Source organism: Polyodon spathula, chromosome 9 (assembly GCF_017654505.1).
Source record: "Polyodon spathula isolate WHYD16114869_AA chromosome 9, ASM1765450v1, whole genome shotgun sequence".
In the NCBI taxonomy this organism is placed as follows: domain Eukaryota; kingdom Metazoa; phylum Chordata; class Actinopteri; order Acipenseriformes; family Polyodontidae; genus Polyodon; species Polyodon spathula.
In genome coordinates this window covers 36618541-36637147 of record NC_054542.1, presented here as the reverse complement: position 1 = coordinate 36637147, position 18607 = coordinate 36618541, and the positions used below count along the sequence as shown (strand labels likewise).

At 34.8% G+C, this 18607-nt stretch overlaps 1 protein-coding gene across 2 annotated transcripts; it reads right to left on the bottom strand.

Moving 5' to 3' along the window:
• Positions 1-3054: 3054 nt before the first annotated feature.
• LOC121320762 (lysophosphatidic acid phosphatase type 6-like) lies at positions 3055-12624 on the bottom strand. Of its 2 annotated transcripts, none has more exons than XM_041259373.1 (11): positions 12543-12624; positions 11898-12109; positions 11277-11405; positions 10667-10797; positions 10477-10556; positions 7666-7753; positions 6569-6701; positions 5995-6095; positions 5358-5447; positions 4078-4243; positions 3055-3498 (listed from the first exon to the last, which is right to left on the bottom strand). In XM_041259373.1, exons 1-11 carry the CDS (start codon positions 12586-12588, stop codon positions 3367-3369), a joined length of 1308 nt encoding a protein of 435 aa, XP_041115307.1. In that variant the 5' UTR covers positions 12589-12624; the 3' UTR covers positions 3055-3366. The 2 variants fall into 2 exon arrangements, with proteins under 2 accessions (XP_041115307.1, XP_041115308.1); XM_041259374.1 differs by having other exon boundaries at positions 12571-12602.
• Positions 12625-18607: the final 5983 nt, after the last annotated feature.

Below are 18607 nucleotides of genomic sequence, written 5' to 3'. Positions count from 1 at the left end.
TTCCAATCCTGCGTTTCGTTAATAAATGTACTCTATTAAACCCCTGACCAAGACACTGCGGTACTTATTCACAACATTGTCCTTGCAGTGGACTTGCCTACTTCAATATGTGATATATTCTGAGGATAATAAAGTTAGAATATTACACAACATGAGCTATGGGCTAGTGAACAAACTGAAGTTTCTGGTACAAGCATTATATAATATAGGCCAGGGCTGGGCAATCCTCATCTTGGAGGGTGGCTGTCCTGCCAGGTTTTTGTTCCAACTATACCCTAAATTACTTAATTGGACCAATGAAGTGCTTATTAGAAACTAATTGGTCCAATTAATTCATTTAGGGAACAGATGGAGCAAAAACCAGGAGGGACACTGGCCCTCCATGACCAGAATTGACCACCCCCTGATCTAGGCAAAAGATGTTTTTAAAAAAAGAATCCTTTTGAATGTGTAACCTCTAGATCAGAACCAAGATTCATCTGAACAAATCAGTATTTGAAATGTGTCATGGTGGTGCAGAGTTTTTGTTACTCACTCTCTTCTGTCTCACACACACGCTATCAAAGGCACATGAGCTATCTCGACAGCAGATACTTAGTTGAAATAGGGGCCCCAATGAAAGATTGCATATGGAAATTAAAAAAGAGCAGCAGCTGTCAGGAAGTTACTGATCACTGTTTTCATGGCTATAAATAAATTGAAAACATTTCGTCAATGTCCATCATTTATATCCCTTTTTTTTTCAAAAATAAGTTTATTTTGATGCTCAAATGTAAGTGATACGTTTCTTTTGATGCTCAGTAAGTGTGTATGTGTATGTATATATAATTACTAGAATACATTATTTAGTGTCTCTGTTCAGAGACTACGCATAATAAACGTCCTCATCTCTGCAGGGTATTAAGGTTAATATTCCACAGACCACAGACAGAGGCAGCTGTAAATCTAATGAACCCATCTACAGTACTGACAGAGATCTTTGAACTAAGACAGCACCATCTGGTGGATGGCTATGCTGGTATTCTCTGTAACGTTGTTGTTCACTAAAAGATCTTTGTGGACAGTTATTTCGTAATTGGTTGGAAGTCCAGCTACAAAAATATTAGTACCTAGTATTCCATCTCAGACTGTTTCCAAAAAACAAACAGGATGCTTTAAGGACTTATTGCTTAACTGGGATAGACAAACAAAACAAAATGTAACTGTAAAAAAATGAAGATTGCTCTTGAATATTTTAACAGCTGTCTTTATCTGGCACAGCTTCACGTTTTCTACATTTTGCAGCTGGCCCACGCCGATCAATTTCTATTTGCTAACACCAGTCGGCATGCTTCCAAATTAACTGTGTGCAACCATGACAGCTGCCAAATTCCCTTTCTGATCTTTCAGTACTTCACGTGAAGGCTACAAGACTTCCTATCTTCTTGGGGTGGAGCATTAGTGCAGACAACTGGATAAAGGAACGTGTTCTTCATTTTGAGGCGTTTCACTAAATTAAGAGAATTTTATACTTTTGGATATTATTAGCAGGATACATGTTTTCACTTCACTATTATCAGTGGAATTTAGAAAACAAGTGAGTAAAAGCATTGGGTCTTTCTACAGCAATCAACCAGATTTTTCACCTTATATGTCCTTCAGAGTATAATATCAACCGGCAATGTATTTGCTGGAAACATGCAACTGTAAACGTGGTAGCCTCTGTTCACTATGTGAAAATCAGAACTCTTGGTCAACTTTGAGCAACAGGAATTTAAGCAAAAATGTTATTCTTTAATGGGTGCAATCATGATTTTATTTAAAAAAACAAACAAACAAAAAAAAAAACAATTGGACATTTTATAGCTATGTTTTTAGTTTGTGCAATGCAATAAAATTAAAAATGAATTCTATGGACAGCTCTTCGTAATCTATATATGGGTGCTGTGCTTCTAGGGCCCATATTCAAGATATCTTGATACAATTGTGCACGCTTATACGCAATACATAAACAATATACATGCACTGCAATGGTCAGCCTGGAGCAGTACTGGTTGTGTAGCCATGGAATTGCCCTATTCAGTTTCACAGACCTAATGTAAATATCACTAAGCCACCTGTTGACAAGCACAACCATACTCTACTATCCCCAGGTAAAGGAGAAAGAGCTGCAAGATGGTAATTTTGTAGCTGCCAGTCATGACATATTGACCAAGGATTCTGTTTACAGTTGCAGACATGAACTGGTCCACTGACATTCTTATGTTATCCGTGTGTATCCAATCGTATGTAGTCCCACTTGTGCAATGTGGCTAATGTTTTCTACTTTGCATCCATTTTCTTTAAGCGCTATTTTTTTAAACAATATAATCTTTTAATGCTGATCACATCTCATAATGCTTAAAAAAATACTGGAGACTAAAGTTGCTTAAATATGTAGGTCTACATATGATTCAATTACATATGGGGGGAAAAAGAACAATGTGGCAACAGACTATTTAATTTCTGGAAATCTGCCCTACGGTCATTCCACAGTAAATATTCAATTTTTGGTCAATATCCATTCTCCTTTCAAGCACATCACATAACTAAAGTGATATTAAAGAAAAACAGGTTTTTGTCACTAGGTCTTTATTTGTATAACATACATTTGTAACTGAAAACAATACTTATATTGCATGTACTGCATACATAAATGTCTATCCATCAGGGGTAAAATTATACAAATCTAAGTCAAGTTATTAGTTTCTTTAACTGATACCTTAATGTAAAATACATTTGCCTTTATGCCATAAATGCAGATGACTAACCTAATAACTTCCTGGGACATTATATAAGAAAGGTCATAACAGACAAATCCAGATAGAAACCTAGTTCTACTACATGGATTATTATATTGTGAATGCATTATTAAGGGCTGTTGTTTATTACTTTGCGTTGTACAGCAAGGTCAATTTAGAATCTTTTTAAAACTGTACTGTAAGCAGGTAAAAATGGCACAGTACAGTGCTATAAGTATTATTTTGATATTTGTATTCAAACTGTTTAGATCTGGTTTTATCAACTAACACAAAAAAAAAAAAAAAAAAACACAAAAAAGTTGCATGCATAAATAAAACGGCAGAATAAACATTTGTATGCAGCTTGACTTGTCTTCTAGTTTTATCTTATTGAATGTTTAAAGTTGCATCAAACTCAAGGATAAAAACTAAAGGCTTTGATTTGCTACTGAAAATACCATCCAGTGTATTTTTTATTTCAGTGCAAGATGCCAAAAATACTGACATGGATTCACAGACCCTGTTTAGCACTACTGTTGTCTTCCCAAGTCCAAGATCTGGTATTGTCAGAAAATAAACAAACACTAAAATTCAAATAAACCACTATTCACTTAGTAATATTTTCAGTTTGATTACAGAGAGCGCCATGTCCCTTAGAATCCAGCATGTAGGGTAAAAGCGCTTTTCTGAATTCATTCAGTGGGCAGAAGACATCACTGCAGCCTCTGACAAGCTGATCCTAATTTGGAGAGAAAAACAGTCAGTGAAAAAAAAAAATATATATATATATATATATTAACTAGCTCCATGTCAACAACCAAACAATACACATTCTTGTTTGCAAGTCTTTTCCATTTGCCTAATGAAGTTCTATTGAACACTGAGCCTGTCCTTATTAGGTATCGAATTTTCTAATTTTAATGATTGCCTACGGCTTACAGTATTTATTTTCAATCTATGTCTCTATTGTAACAAGAGTGAGAAAATGGTGGTGGTTTATACAAGCCATAGTATTTATCAATAAAATAAAATATTATTTTCACTGTCAGTTTATGGCCTCAGTACGGCTGTAAAAATGTCAGCGCCCTTGATAATTCTGATTGGCTGTTAAGACTCAAAGTGGAAATTCATTGCCACTCACTGGAACTCAACTGTAACAGTGAGGGAAGCACAGCTTTTTTGTTTTGTTTTGAAATCAACACTTTATTTGGCTTTATTTAATACCAGCCAAGAAATACTTCTTAAAGATAACTATGGTACAAGTATCCACACAACCCTAATCATGACTAATCCTAAACCGATAAATCTTTCCACTTACCTGACCGATGTAAGACACTTTGATGTAGACCTCCTTGGAAGAGCGGTGCTCATACAGTTCCAGGGCGATGTCCGCACCGTATGGAGGCCATTTCATGTCAAAGATGCCGAGCGCCATCAGGCAGGGCATCAGAGTTGTGTCGTGTACCGAATACAAGTACAGCTTTCTACCAGGGGACAAAATGAACAAGAAAACTTCACACTGCAGCTAGTTCTAGGAAGCATATGGATCAACATCATTCTGTTGTGTTTTGTGTTTGAAGCATAGGGCTTGAGGTTTCAATGATGAATAAAGACATTTTATTTATGTGATGTATGTATATCGTGAAAATTACTATTGCTCCCTTAGGCCTTAACCTAAACTTTTTTTTTTTTTTTTTTTTTTTAAAAGCACACAAGCTCCTAGTACCAAAACTCAATGATTTTGTTAATTAAATATTAGCTTCGGAATAAAAAAAATAGGCCTGAAGGATGTTTTCAGGCAGTTTAGCTGTATCATGGCTATAAAGCATGTTACATGTATGTTTTAAGCGGTTATAATTGTTTATTTTACTCTATGAAGTTAACACATTCACAAACTACTGACTTGTATGAGCACATGAAGAAATATATATAAATGTGTATATATATATATATATATATATATATATATATATATATATATATATAAATAGATAGATAGATATAGTGAAAGATTGCGCAACTCTCATGGTTCACTGCCCCTTTAAGACCAGACCCAGGACACAGAAATGGATTTTAATAGCGCTGACACACACTTTTAATAAACACAAAACTAAAAATAAACAAAACAAACAAACACCTAGCTCCTTCTTGGAGCACTAACTAACACAAGCCATAATCTAACTCATACAGGACGGCTAAGCCGTTTACCTGTCAACACCAAAACACAAACAAGGTCTTCACACGCTACCTTTTACTACGATTGCGCACACCAGCAGCCCCAAACAGACTGTCTGCCTTCTTTAAATACCCTGCACCTGGCTCTAATTTGCAATTAACACCAGGTGCAGGAGATAACTAATAATTAAAGAATTAAACCAGTGTGCATTTTCACATGTTTCTGGCAGGGAGGATATTAACCCCCTCCCTGCTGTATTACTATATATATATATATATATATATATATATATATATATATATATATATATATATATATATATATATATATATATATATATAAATATATATATATATATATATATATATATATATATATATATATATATTTCTTCATGTCCTCATACAAGTCAAAATAAATACCGGGAATCATTTGAAGACTTCTCAGTTTTCTTCTCAATATTGGCCATCAAGGTGTGAAGCAGTGGTCCGACAGACAACTGAAGATTTTCACTAGCAGAAAAAAAAAATAAATCAAATAAAACGCACACCCTCTAGAGCTTTTCTGAATCACTAATGAACAATATTTAGAAATAGTCACAAATGTATGTTTACTGATGCATTTTCTAACAACAACATTGTGTTTGCCAGTTTTTTTAAATGTTTTTATATGTCACCATCAGTGAGTACTTAGTTTTGGCCTCAATCTTGATAATCCATAGAGTGATCTTGGAAAAGAGTATTTCCAGCAATAACAATGTGATAGGTAGGGCATGTACCTTGTATCTTGATTTATGCTGAACATTTTTCCTCAGGTGTGATGATTTCATCGCCACGTGACACACCTACCATTCAGTTCAAACTTTTATATTTGAAATGTTTTTTGTAACCTAACTTTTCGTGACTTAATCTGACTTCAGACTACCAAAGTGGCGCCAGTCCTAGCATCTGACATTTTGTTACAATAAGAATACTAAGGAAATATAATTCCCCTCTCCGTGGCAGAACTTGAGATGTATTAGTAAAAGCTACAGGAAAAGTGGTGATTGCCCACATTTACCTTTTACTTGGCTCATAGATGTAATATACCATTTCCACAGCTCGCTCTTCAACTGTCTTCTGCCAGTTCTTCAGCATGGTGGGACATGGTAAACCATGGGCCTGGAAAAGGCAGACAAACAGTCTTAGATTGTATTATGATGCCTTCCAAGAAGACAGTCTGTTAATTACCAGTGGTTAAAACTCTGCAGTGCACTTTGTGATTTAGATGTATAACATATCTGCTTTTAAGGCTTGATTCATTAATTCAGCATCATGCTAATAAGTGATGTCAAATATCACACATCATGTGATCTGGCCTTTAACAGAACCACTTATGGGCATTTATTATTAAGTGGTTGAGTTCCCCATGGTTTGTTCTGTGCCAGTACCATAATTCTGTGCTTGGTGCATAGCCAGGCATGTTGTGCAAGCCACAGCATGCATGGATATACTCCAAGTGACTTAATGCGAGCACTGTAAAAAAATAAAAAATAAAAGTGCTGTGTTACAGTATTTGAATCCCAGCTTATTGTTATTGTCTTTTAAACCATTATCTAGGACCAAAAAAACAAACCCCACAGCTACTGTATTACCTCTCTGGCCACCAGGTCGTCCCGTATTTGAATGAAATCTACATGTTTGTGCCCAACGATCCCCAATAAGCTCTGTATCCGTTTCAGATCCTCGGCGATGTCAGGGAGTAGAGCAGACTCAGTCCATCTGTGTCTAAATAAAAAGGATACTTTTAAGTGTTCAAGAACACCCTGCAGTGTCTACTTTCCTTTGCTGTATTACGTGCTGTTCAAATCGCAGCAATTTTATTTCAATATATTCCTGATAGTTTCTTTGTTTTGTATAAAATAAATAAATACATGCATTAAAAAAGGGAATTACATTTTTTCAGCTTTTACTTGGGAACATTCACCAGGAGAAAGATGTTTTCTTCTAAACATTGCAATGTATCCCGCTCCTGTTCCCTGCTGGTACAATGGTGGTGCTCTGGTTGAAATGAGTGATGTATTGTGGGAACAGAAAATCAGCATTGTTGCAGGAGGGAGCGTGGTCTGGGTATAATCCTTTGAAGACATTTGTTTTCTCATGGCAAACACTCCTGAGTAAATGTTGAGAAACATAGTACCCATTTGATTTAAATTATGAACCATTTAACATTCTTAAAACAGTTGGCAATATGTTTAAAATGATAATATTGCGATACGGACCCCCATAGGACACAGCAAAGGTAAGCACTGCAGGGTGTTCTGTAACACTTTAACCCTGTAATGCCCAATAGTGCAAATCATACCACATTTTGACATATTCTATAGTATATACTGTTTACAATCAAGGCAGAAAAGCTAACATTTTTACATAAAATACATCCACATTTTTAGGAACCTAGTGGTCTGGTTTCATATAAAAGCTTATCCCCGCACAAAAATACTTGGGCATCACAGGGTTAGCTTTCACTCATGGACATCTTTAAACAACAGGGGGTGCGAAAACACAATTCTCTGCCATGCTATATAATCTAGGCTGTTCTTTTAAAAATATATTTAAGAGAACAGCCCAGATTCTCAAATTCAGAGACTCATTGTATCTGTAATCAGATCTGATTTACTCAAGGCAAATACCACAATTCTATTTCAACAAAGCACACAGCTCATGGTATAGGTCTACTCTGATGAATTACCTGCTCAGTAGTTTTAACAGTTTACATCCATGGTAGTTGGGGTATAAAATCTCTGTCTCTGCTTCAGAAGTTAGGATTTGCACTACTCCTGTTGAGGTAAAAAAGGCACTTTACAGAGCATTAAAAAAGGACCGAAAAGAAAGTACGCAGAAAGAGTACACGGAACTGCAAACGCAAGTCAAAAAGGAAGTTAGAAAGGCCAAGAGAGAAATAGAAATGAACATTGCTAAGGGAGCTAAAACCAATTCCAAAATGTTTTTCCAATATCACAACAGCAAGAGAACATTCAAAGAGGAGATTAAATGTTTAAGAGATACAAATGGCAAAATCGTAGAGGAAGAAAAAAAAATAGCAAATATGTTAAATGATTACTTTTCACAAGTTTTTACAAAGGAAGATACTGACAACATGCCCCACATGTCATCCAGTTCCTATCCAGTTTTAAATAACTTTAGCATAACTGAGGCAGAAGTGTTAAAGGGACTAGGAGCTCTTAAAATAAACAAATCCCCTGGGCCGGATGAGATCCTCCCAGTAGTACTCAAAGAAATGAAAGAAGTAATTTACAAACCGCTAACCAAGATCATGCAGCAGTCTCTTGACACAGGGGTGGTACCGACAGACTGGAAAATTGCAAACGTAATACCGATCCACAAAAAGGGAAACAAAACTGAACCAGGTAACTACAGACCAGTAAGCCTGACTTCTATTATATGCAAACTTATGGAAACTATAATAAGATCCAAAATGGAAAATTACCTATATGGTAACAGGGTACTGGGAGACAGTCAACATGGTTTTAGGAAAGGGAGATCGTGTCTAACTAACTTGCTTGATTTTTTTGAGGATGCAACATCGATAATGGATAATTGCAAAGCATATGACATGGTTTATTTAGATTTCCAGAAAGCTTTTGACAAAGTCCCGCACAAAAGATTAATTCTCAAACTGAACGCAGTTGGGATTCAAGGAAACACATGTACATGGATTAGGGAGTGGTTAACATGTAGAAAACAGAAAGTACTGATTAGAGGAAAAACCTCAGAATGGAGTGTGGTAACCAGCGGTGTACCACAGGGATCAGTATTAGGTCCTCTGCTATTCCTAATCTACATTAATGATTTAGATTCTGGTATAGTAAGCAAACTTGTTAAATTTGCAGACGACACAAAAGTAGGAGGAGTGGCAAACACTGTTGCAGCAGCAAAGGTCATTCAAAATGATCTAGACAAGATTCAGAACTGGGCAGACACATGGCAAATGACATTTAATAGAGAAAAGTGTAAGGTACTGCACGCAGGAAATAAAAATGTACATTATAAATATCATATGGGAGATATTGAAATTGGAGAAGGAATCTATGAAAAAGACCTAGGAGTTTTTGTTGACTCAGAAATGTCTTCATCTAGGCAATGTGGGGAAGCTATAAAAAAGGCTAACAAGATGCTCGGATACATTGTGAAAAGTGTTGAATTTAAATCAAGGGAAGTAATGTTAAAACTGTACAATGCACTTGTAAGACCTCATCTTGAATATTGTGTGCAGTTCTGGTCACCTCGCTATAAAAAAGATATTGCTGCTCTAGAAAGAGTGCAAAGAAGAGCGACCAGAATTATTCCGGGCTTAAAAGGCATGTCATATGCAGACAGGCTAAAAGAATTGAATCTGTTCAGTCTTGAACAAAGAAGACTACGTGGCGACCTAATTCAAGCATTCAAAATTCTAAAAGGTATTGACAGTGTCGACCCAAGGGACTTTTTCAGCCTGAAAAAAGAAACAAGGACCAGGAGGAGCATTCATAACAGAAAATAGGAGACACTTTTTTACACAGAGAATTGTGAGGGTCTGGAATCAACTCCCCAGTAATGTTGTTGAAGCTGACACCCTGGGATCCTTCAAGAAGCTGCTTGATGAGATTTTGGGATCAATAAGCTACTAACAACCAAACGAGCAAGATGGGCCGAATGGCCTCCTCTCGTTTGTAAACTTTCTTATGTTCTTATGTTCTTATGTTCTTATATTGAACTGTATCAATTAAAACACTCTTTCACAAGTCACATCAGAGAATAAGGATGTGCAAGGTAACAATGCCATATTATTTGGTATTAGAAAGTTCAACACAATGTATAACTTGTATTTAGTCTATTTATCAGTATTGTAATGTTCCAGAAACTGTTCAAATTCTCCCAGCAATTGCCATATTTTGAAATTCACCAAAAGGCTATATAGAATGACTACTGCATGAATGTTCATGTAGCTTTTCTACAATTGAGGAAAGCGGGATAAATGATCAGCCCCCAAAGTGGAAGGGTGTGTTGTTTACAGCCATCCTCGTGACAGAAATAAACACAGCAACTGGTTTACCAGAGAGCAGGGTCCAGGGAAGGGAAATGGACTGTTGAGGAAAAGCACTGTCCAGTCTGACTGCACGTTGAAAAATTGACTCTAGTCTTCTTGCCAGCGTGGTGTGATGAATATATACACAGATTTCATAATTCTGCCTTGTTTCGTATTGGTTTGGAAGGATTATGTACAGAAACATTACGTTTCAAGTCAATATGTAAAATGTATGCAAAATATAATAAATAATGTAATGTATGCTCAATATAATAAAACGATTAGATGTAGTTTTGATGTTTGTTTTCATATGATACAGCCCTTTCTTAGTCCCGTGATTTAAGGAAACATCTTACTCCCAGATTCTGATAGATGACTAATTTCCAATACAATAAGAAAAACGGGGCATGCAAACTCTTTGGTGTGACATATATCATACTGTTTACACTCCCAGTGCAACAGAACAAAACTCACCTTCCTGCTTCTGCTGAAATAACCCAGCCAGCAAGCATGTTGCAGATTCTATGGTTCGTACAATGTTAGTGGAACGGACGCTGGGTGATAAAATGCACATCATTGAATTAGCAGAAGGGCAATTAAAATAAAAAAATAAAAAACAGAAACTAACAATCTCCCAATCGGACAGTCAGATTTTTTCACTTACTAGACTTCTGAAGACCTGAAGATCGGGGAGAGAAAGTTGAACTCTTCTATGTACTTTTTTCTTATTCGTTCTCCCAGATCGTACAGCTGCTGCTTTCCTAAAGTGGTAAGCTGGCCAGGAAATGTCCCTCCCTTCAGTAGAACAGAAACAGGCTATATGGCTCACATGTACTGTACATGAGAAAATAATTTAGTTGAAAGCAAAGCTCAAGCAGTAATTATAGTTTAAACTGGAGAGTTTATTTACAACCTTATCGGCAAAACTAGCATGAGGAGACACACACCATTTACTCTACTGGCCTCATTTTCAAAGCATTTCCTCCAGTCTATAACTGTTACAAAACTGGAACCTAAAAACTAAGTACTAAAATCCAAGTTCTCTTAAGTATTTTAAAGGTGTCGGTTTCTCATTTTCTAGTATTTACATGATTTTTTCTCCTTTCAGATTTGAAGTGAATTCAGAGGTGATTAAGGCATTACTGAGACAAAGACATTATTTATAGTAATACCAATTCAGTTTGTGTGCAACTATATTATTTAAAAACAAAAACACAGGTTTGCGCAAAATAATTTCACCACTTTCAACCCAGGGTAGACCCCCCTCCCCTTACCGTAAGTGTGTGCGCTCTGTAGCTGTCCTCAATAGGGGAGGGTGGTTTGGTGCCACCACTCAGGTCAGTGACTACATAATTCATAGATGTGTGAGGAGGATCTTTCAAAAGGTTTGGAACCCATTCAGCCTGTGGTAGAACAAACAGTGGGTGCATTAAGTTGAACACACACAGTACTTACAAGATGTACTTTTTTATATGTTATCTCTCATTAATTTAATTTTATTGTTATTATTTTTTCAGTCTCAACTGTCTTCTCTGTCTGGGTTTACAGCAAAGCATTATGGGGCTTTGTGTTGCCTGGCAACAGCCATCTTTTCAGTATGCCCAACGGTGACTGCTGCAGTGCAAAGCACTTTATTCAGCACCATCAAGGAGATTGTACACAAAGATCTCGAATCTGCCAAGCGCAAAATTATTATTTGTTTTTTTAAGTTCACACAATGACCCAATTAAAATGGCATTCCTGAGTGTGTGTGTGTGTGTATATATATATATATATATATATATATATATATATATATATATATATATATATATATATATATATTATATATATATATAATTTATGAATACTATGAATCCATATGACTAACAAACACAACTTCAGTCGTTTCTTACCTGTTGTATGTTTGGTATCGATTTCAGCGGTGTCCTGGCACCATGTCTGAACAAAACCTGAACCAGTTTGAGTTCATACGGAGAAGGGTGTGCATGACCAGCATCAGCTTGTACTATCCTCTTCTTCTGTAGCCAGTACACAAAAGCACCGCACCCTGCTGTGCTTACAGCACCTACTCTAGTCCAGATACCCATGCTCAATGAAATGCCTACTGTTTGGGAATATATATATTAATTTCCTATAAAACTAATGTATTCGATTACAAAATGCATTTTTGTTAAATAAACATAGTCAACGTGCATATAAAACACGATTTGAAAGAAAATAACAAAAAAAAAACTAAATAAGTGGATTGATGATATTCAGCTAAACTTATACACAAGAAGAAAGTATTGTACTGTATTATTAATATTATACCAAATATAAATATTAAATAACACGTATATAATTGAATTCATACAACTCACTTCTTTCCTAAAGTTACCAGTAACTAAGTTTCTTCCGCATATGTTAAATTATATTTGTTTCATTCTCTTGAAATACTCGTGATGAGGTCAACCTACACAAATATTCTGCAGGGTTTTGGACTCTAAAACATACACGATGCTTTATACGCTAAATACTTATAATAATGTTTAAAATACCCAGGAATACAAACTGGTAGAGATTTACTTCGAAATCGTTCACCATTCCGCATTCTGTTCCTTCCCTATACTGTATCGTACAAACTCGTTACATTCTGGGATTTGTAGTTCTTTAAGTTCATGTTGAAGTCGAGGCAAATTAAATATTTGTTAACCAAACTACATTACCCAGAGTACATTTTAAAACGCATCCTATCGTGCACTTTTAAAAGAAAAAAAAAGTGCGCATTTTGTGTGGGTTCGTTTGATAAGGTGGGTGTTTGATGTTCGGTGGTGATCGTTATGAGTCGGTATTTGCTTACACAGTAGGACAATAACGTTCATGGTTAACTGTTGGTGTTTATGTTGTGTTTTAGCAGAGGCAGGATGCTTTGGGACACGAGGATGATTACATAAATCTAGTGACGTGGTACAAAAGCGAGACATCTTATTTAATCTAGTGACGTGGGACAAAAGCGAGACATTTTATTTTAATCTAGTGACGTGGGACAAAAGAGCGACGTCTTAGTTGAGCATTCGGTTGTCAAGTACAGAAACAAAAGGTTTTTAATAGTATACAATACATTTATGTTACCAAACAATAAATACGAAGGACAACTGATTCATGAAATTAATTACAAAATGAATATTTTCAGTTTTCATACAATTGTAAAATGTATTGAATAAAATCTGAAAGAGGGAACTAGTAATTTGTAATAGAGTAGTAAAGTTTAAATGTTGTTGCAACGGTGAACCGCAAGATGTCAGTAAAAGACACGTTTTGGTGGTGTCAAACTAAACTACCTGTGGTATGTGTGCAAGTATGGGTGACACCCGTTTGTGTTAAAGTGTGCATGACAAGTAGATCTCCTCACTTACTAGGAAGAAAAAAAAAAAAAAAAAACGTTTCCCTTTTTTCGAAAGGTCACATATTTCTATTTCCAACACTTATGTACTGTACTGTACACCTCTGCCTTAAGTCTCTTAATGTTTTCTGGCATAGCATAATTAGGAACATTCACCTACTGGCTATACCATTAAGAGAATGTAGGTCAAACTAGAAAAAACTGTGCATGTGCATTCCAAACTAATGCGAGATTTGTGTATTCAGAAAGAGTCATGTGAAAGCAGAAGGATCTGGGTAGCTGCATGGAGGGCTGCTGTTGTTAAGGGGTATGATAAAATGTGATATTATAATATATATTATAGTCATTTCTATATTTGGCCAAATGTTATTGTTAATATTTGGAGCTGTTAAAATAATATATATATGTTTACTGGGTTTCTTATGAAAATGAAATACAGCTTTTATCGGAACATTTCAATTCAGACTCTCTGCAAGCTTTAAATAACATTCTTTCTTGAAAGTGTTGGCATGTCTGTTGTCCTATTGATTTCTTTTTTTGTTCTGTGTACTAACAGTAAGGTGTATTTTAGACATGACTTCAGGGACCATGGACTTTTTAAAATATACACCAACAGTGAGAAGTCAATTATTTTGATACGATGTTCTAGTAAATGTATTGGCTATGTCTAGAAATCATCTTTTATAAAATGGCTTGGATAAATTAAATGCTGTGATTGGTTGAACAAGATCACATGACCATGCGGTAATAATTGTCTTTCTTACTGCGCAGGTATGACATAGATCAACTGACTTACAGGCCAGTAATTAGGGGGGTGGTGTTTGGCCTTGTCGTTACCTGCTTTTCTAAGAGTTTTCCTGACTGACATGAATACATTACTGCTAGTTTTAAACTCGCTGTCAGCAGAGATATTAAAACTTCTACTGTTAAATATGTCTTTAGTCCATCTCAGCATTTCACTCAGAAAGTTGGTGTTGTACCAGTATGTGGAGTTTCATCCTCAAATATATTAAAGGAAATAAGTGAAATGCCACTCATTTTTGGCAGTGATTTTGTAAGTAATAACAAATAAAATGGCAGTTTGTCATGAAATTTAGAATGTAGTGGTACGTAGTGATTTCATATATATATATATATATATATATATATATATATATATATATATATATATATATATTAGCAGCTGCATCTACTTATTAAACTAAATATCACTTTATAAAACTGACTAGCGAGAATGCAATGTTTAAACTCGACACAACAGATACATCTCACCACTATCCTCCAATTTCAGAAACATATTTCAAATAAAATTCAAATATATACTCCTCTTTGCTGACACAACCGTTTGTCTTTTAAACAAGGTTGGGTTCGGGCCTAGAATTCTATTGTGCTCGCCGTGGACAAGAAGGACTGCGCAGACTGACACGGGAGTTATTTAGTCCACATATCTAATGCTGGTTTACAATCTAGGGAAATTATGCCGATTACCAGCATCGGTGTGAAAAAAACCTCACAAATTATTGGTAAGCGTCTCCTGAAGACCGCAAAGCCTGAGTAGGATAATTTCCTACAAAAAAAAAAAAAAAAAAAAAACCTGAGTGCCAGGGCCCTACAGTGTTTGGCTGTTCCATGAATCCTCCCTCAGATGTGGGAAAATCTGCTTTCAATTCCCAAATGGCATTTCATCTCGAAAATTTTACTATAAATGGCATTGTTCAATGTAATGTTTATGACAAATAAAAAAAGTACAAAACAGTCTTCAGGGGCTATTTTTTCTCAGTGGAAGGATAAATAATTTATTCTTATATAAATAATATATTCTTATATTCTTACACTTTGTGTAAATATTTTCAAAAAAACATATTGTAAGCAAACTAACCCACTCCAGGGCATGGGGTGGGTTATTTCTTACATAATAACATCTTTATATAGCACCTTTCATAGTGGACCACCATCACAAAGCGCTTTACAGAGGTAGGCTCTGAAAGGTGCATTATATGCAGAATCACTTATAATAGGACATTGATTTAACATCTCATCTGCAGGATGGAGCACAAGGAGGTTAAGTGACTTGCTCAGGGGCACACAGTGAGTGAGTGGCAGAGGTGGGATTTGAACTGGTGAGCTTCTTGTTAAAAGCTCTGGACTTTAACCACAGGACCACACTGCCTCCTCTAACATAATCTCATTACATCTACATTATAAGCATATAGAGATAGATCTTCAGCATGCTCTCAAAGATTTTAACAGCATCTGCTGTACAGATTAATAACAGTAACTCATTCTCTTTTGGTCTGCACCACAGTGATCATATCATTGGGCCTGGTTTACTTTCTTAAGATTGGTAGGTCAATAATTGGTTTCTGGGTCCCCTAATAAAGTTTGCCATGGTATATTTGCCCATGCTTTTCCCATGGTTATTATAATCTTTCAGAACAGATTGAGTTGGCGCTAATCATTTTACATTTGTGTATACTCTGCAGCAGAGTTTTGGTATTTTTTGATAGATTGACTATTTTAACCCATTTCAGAAAAAAAAAAAAAAGTTCTGTCACTGTTTGTAAACCAGCTGAGACAAAAATAGTCTAAATTATTAAACAATAGAGTTGCTTATACATTTGAATACGTTTTCCCATTGATTAGGATATGATTGTGATAAGCTAAAATGAAGTGTTATTTTATGACCAGCTTTAATTGTTCAGTTAAATAACAACAAACACAGATAAACTGTGCATGAACTTTATTCGTTTTAGAATAATGTAAAAGATACACTGTAAAACACATTTTAAACTTGCACACAACAAGGCAGACGAAACATCTTTTTTAAATGAAGGTTCAAGTTTGCAGTCAATATTAAAAACAACAACAAAGAAAGCAGTAAAGTTAAACAAGGCAGAGTACATGGTTTACACACAAGTCTACTTCAGAAATTAGTAAACAAAACTTGGTACAAAATATAGTGCAAAATTGATTTTTCCTCACTTTTTCCATCTTTAAAAAGACGTTCAAATATCTGAACTCAAATCAGTTTGTAAAATATCACCAAAAAAAAAAAAAAAATTGTAAAAAAACAAAAAGCTAAATGGGGAAAAAATGCGGTCCAGTAATAGCTACATTGGCAGAATTTGTTTTGTAGTTTTAATATAACAGAAGCCAAGCAGGAGCCTTTACTGCATCTGGTCTGAACAATCAATAAGAAAAGATATACTATATTCTCATATGAAATGCATGGAAAGAGCTCATCTGAGTAGTAAAAATATATTCAGTCAGGCATTCAAGAACATTGAGCTCAATGTACACCACCACATGCACTTTAACAATCATCATACAATAACAGCATTTATTTGAACTGGTACACATTTAAACAACAAAAAACGATTACATCTTTAAACATGTACTTAAATTCCGATTTTAGAAACCACAATGCAATATATGTTTATTAATAATAATAATAATAATAATAATAATAATACAATTTTATGAAAAGAGCTGCACATCTATATGTAAAATAAACATTATTAAATGCTTTGTCCTTTAACAAGGTAAACAAAAAACGTCTCCAGCTAGTGGCCAATTAAATTCCATTTCTCATCAGAAATTCGTTAACCGAGTCAATTGGAATTTCTCGTTTCTCAATTCAGTGCTACATCACTGAAACAGAAATACAGTGCTTTTGTTGTGTCCCTTTAATTTTTGGTCTTTGCAGTAATTCCAGGCAGTTCTGAGTTGTGTTGCTCCAATACTGAGTTACTATAAATCTATCTGTGGAATCGTAGCTGCCAGAGCCTTCATCTTTCCATTCAAATCATGCAACATTGTCATATTTCAACTTGCTCAGCCCCACCTATTCCCTCTGTGTGTGTGTCTATATATATATATATATATATATATATATATAGGATCGAACTGCCACTCTCCCCCCACTTTATTATTTTGCGGGTCTTTGCCTAATATAAATATATATATATATATATATATATATTATATATATATATATATATATATATATATATTATATATATATATAGGGTACCCCCCGTAATTCGTTATGGGGGGCATTTCCGTTATATCCACATACGTTTTATATTATTACAAAATGTTAACAAAATTAGACGGGGGACTATTTTACCATCATATTTATGTTCATATGATTATGAAGAATGCATAAAAAAAGGAAAGAAAACATTAACAATTATTCTGTAATAGTTATATATTTGTATTTGGTTTTTGATCATGGGGTTTTCGATTTTATTTTATGTTTTTTAACAAGATTAATATGATAATGATTTATTAATGTGTCAATGATTATTAATGATCCCTACCCTGAATGCCCCTTGACTGTGTAATATTGTATTGATACTATAATATACACTACTGCAGCAGTGGTACTATTTCTTAAGAGTTTAATTATCTCTGCCTTTGGAACTGATTTAGTGAAGTTTTATATTTTCAGAAATCTAAAATACAAAATAAAAAAAAAAACTTTTTTTATTGCATCGTTCTTTAGGCTTTAAATACATTTTGAAATTCAACTTAAAACAATAGAATTGTTGAAACTGTGGAATCATCAACCAAAGTAACCAGAGAAAAACGTGTAAAATGTTAATTTCAGTATCCGAATAAATACCCATTTTGAATGAGTTTCACCTAAATTAGAAATGTTAGAAATTAAGCATGGAACTTTTCGTATTCATCAACTACTTAATTGCAATGTTCTGAGAACATGAATAGAACCAAACTTTATATTTAACAAAACTGGAACACATCACAAAAATCTCAATGATTAGAAAGAAGAATAAAAAAAAAATCAAAACTTTTAAGAACAAAGCATACAGGCAGGCGTGGGGATGACTTGCTTAAGTATTACGATTATATTGTTTCTTTCCATTAGGTTGAAACATGCAAGAATATGTCCTTTTACTTGTGCTTACTGATGATGATTGTTGCATATTACAGCACTAAGAGAGAACACACAAGGAAGAAATATTAAATGTACTGCAAGCAAACCGATTACATGTTCTGTTCTGCAGCGCATGCATTCAGCATTTGAAGAATAATGCATACCTTATTAGTAATACTGCATAGGACTGAGCTTATAGCTGTTGAGAACTGTGACCATAAGAGGCAAATTAATTTAAATGAATAATTGAATCCAGTGCAATTATTAGCAAACATTTATAGACCAAAAAAAAATCCACTTTTCATATTACAAAAAATTAA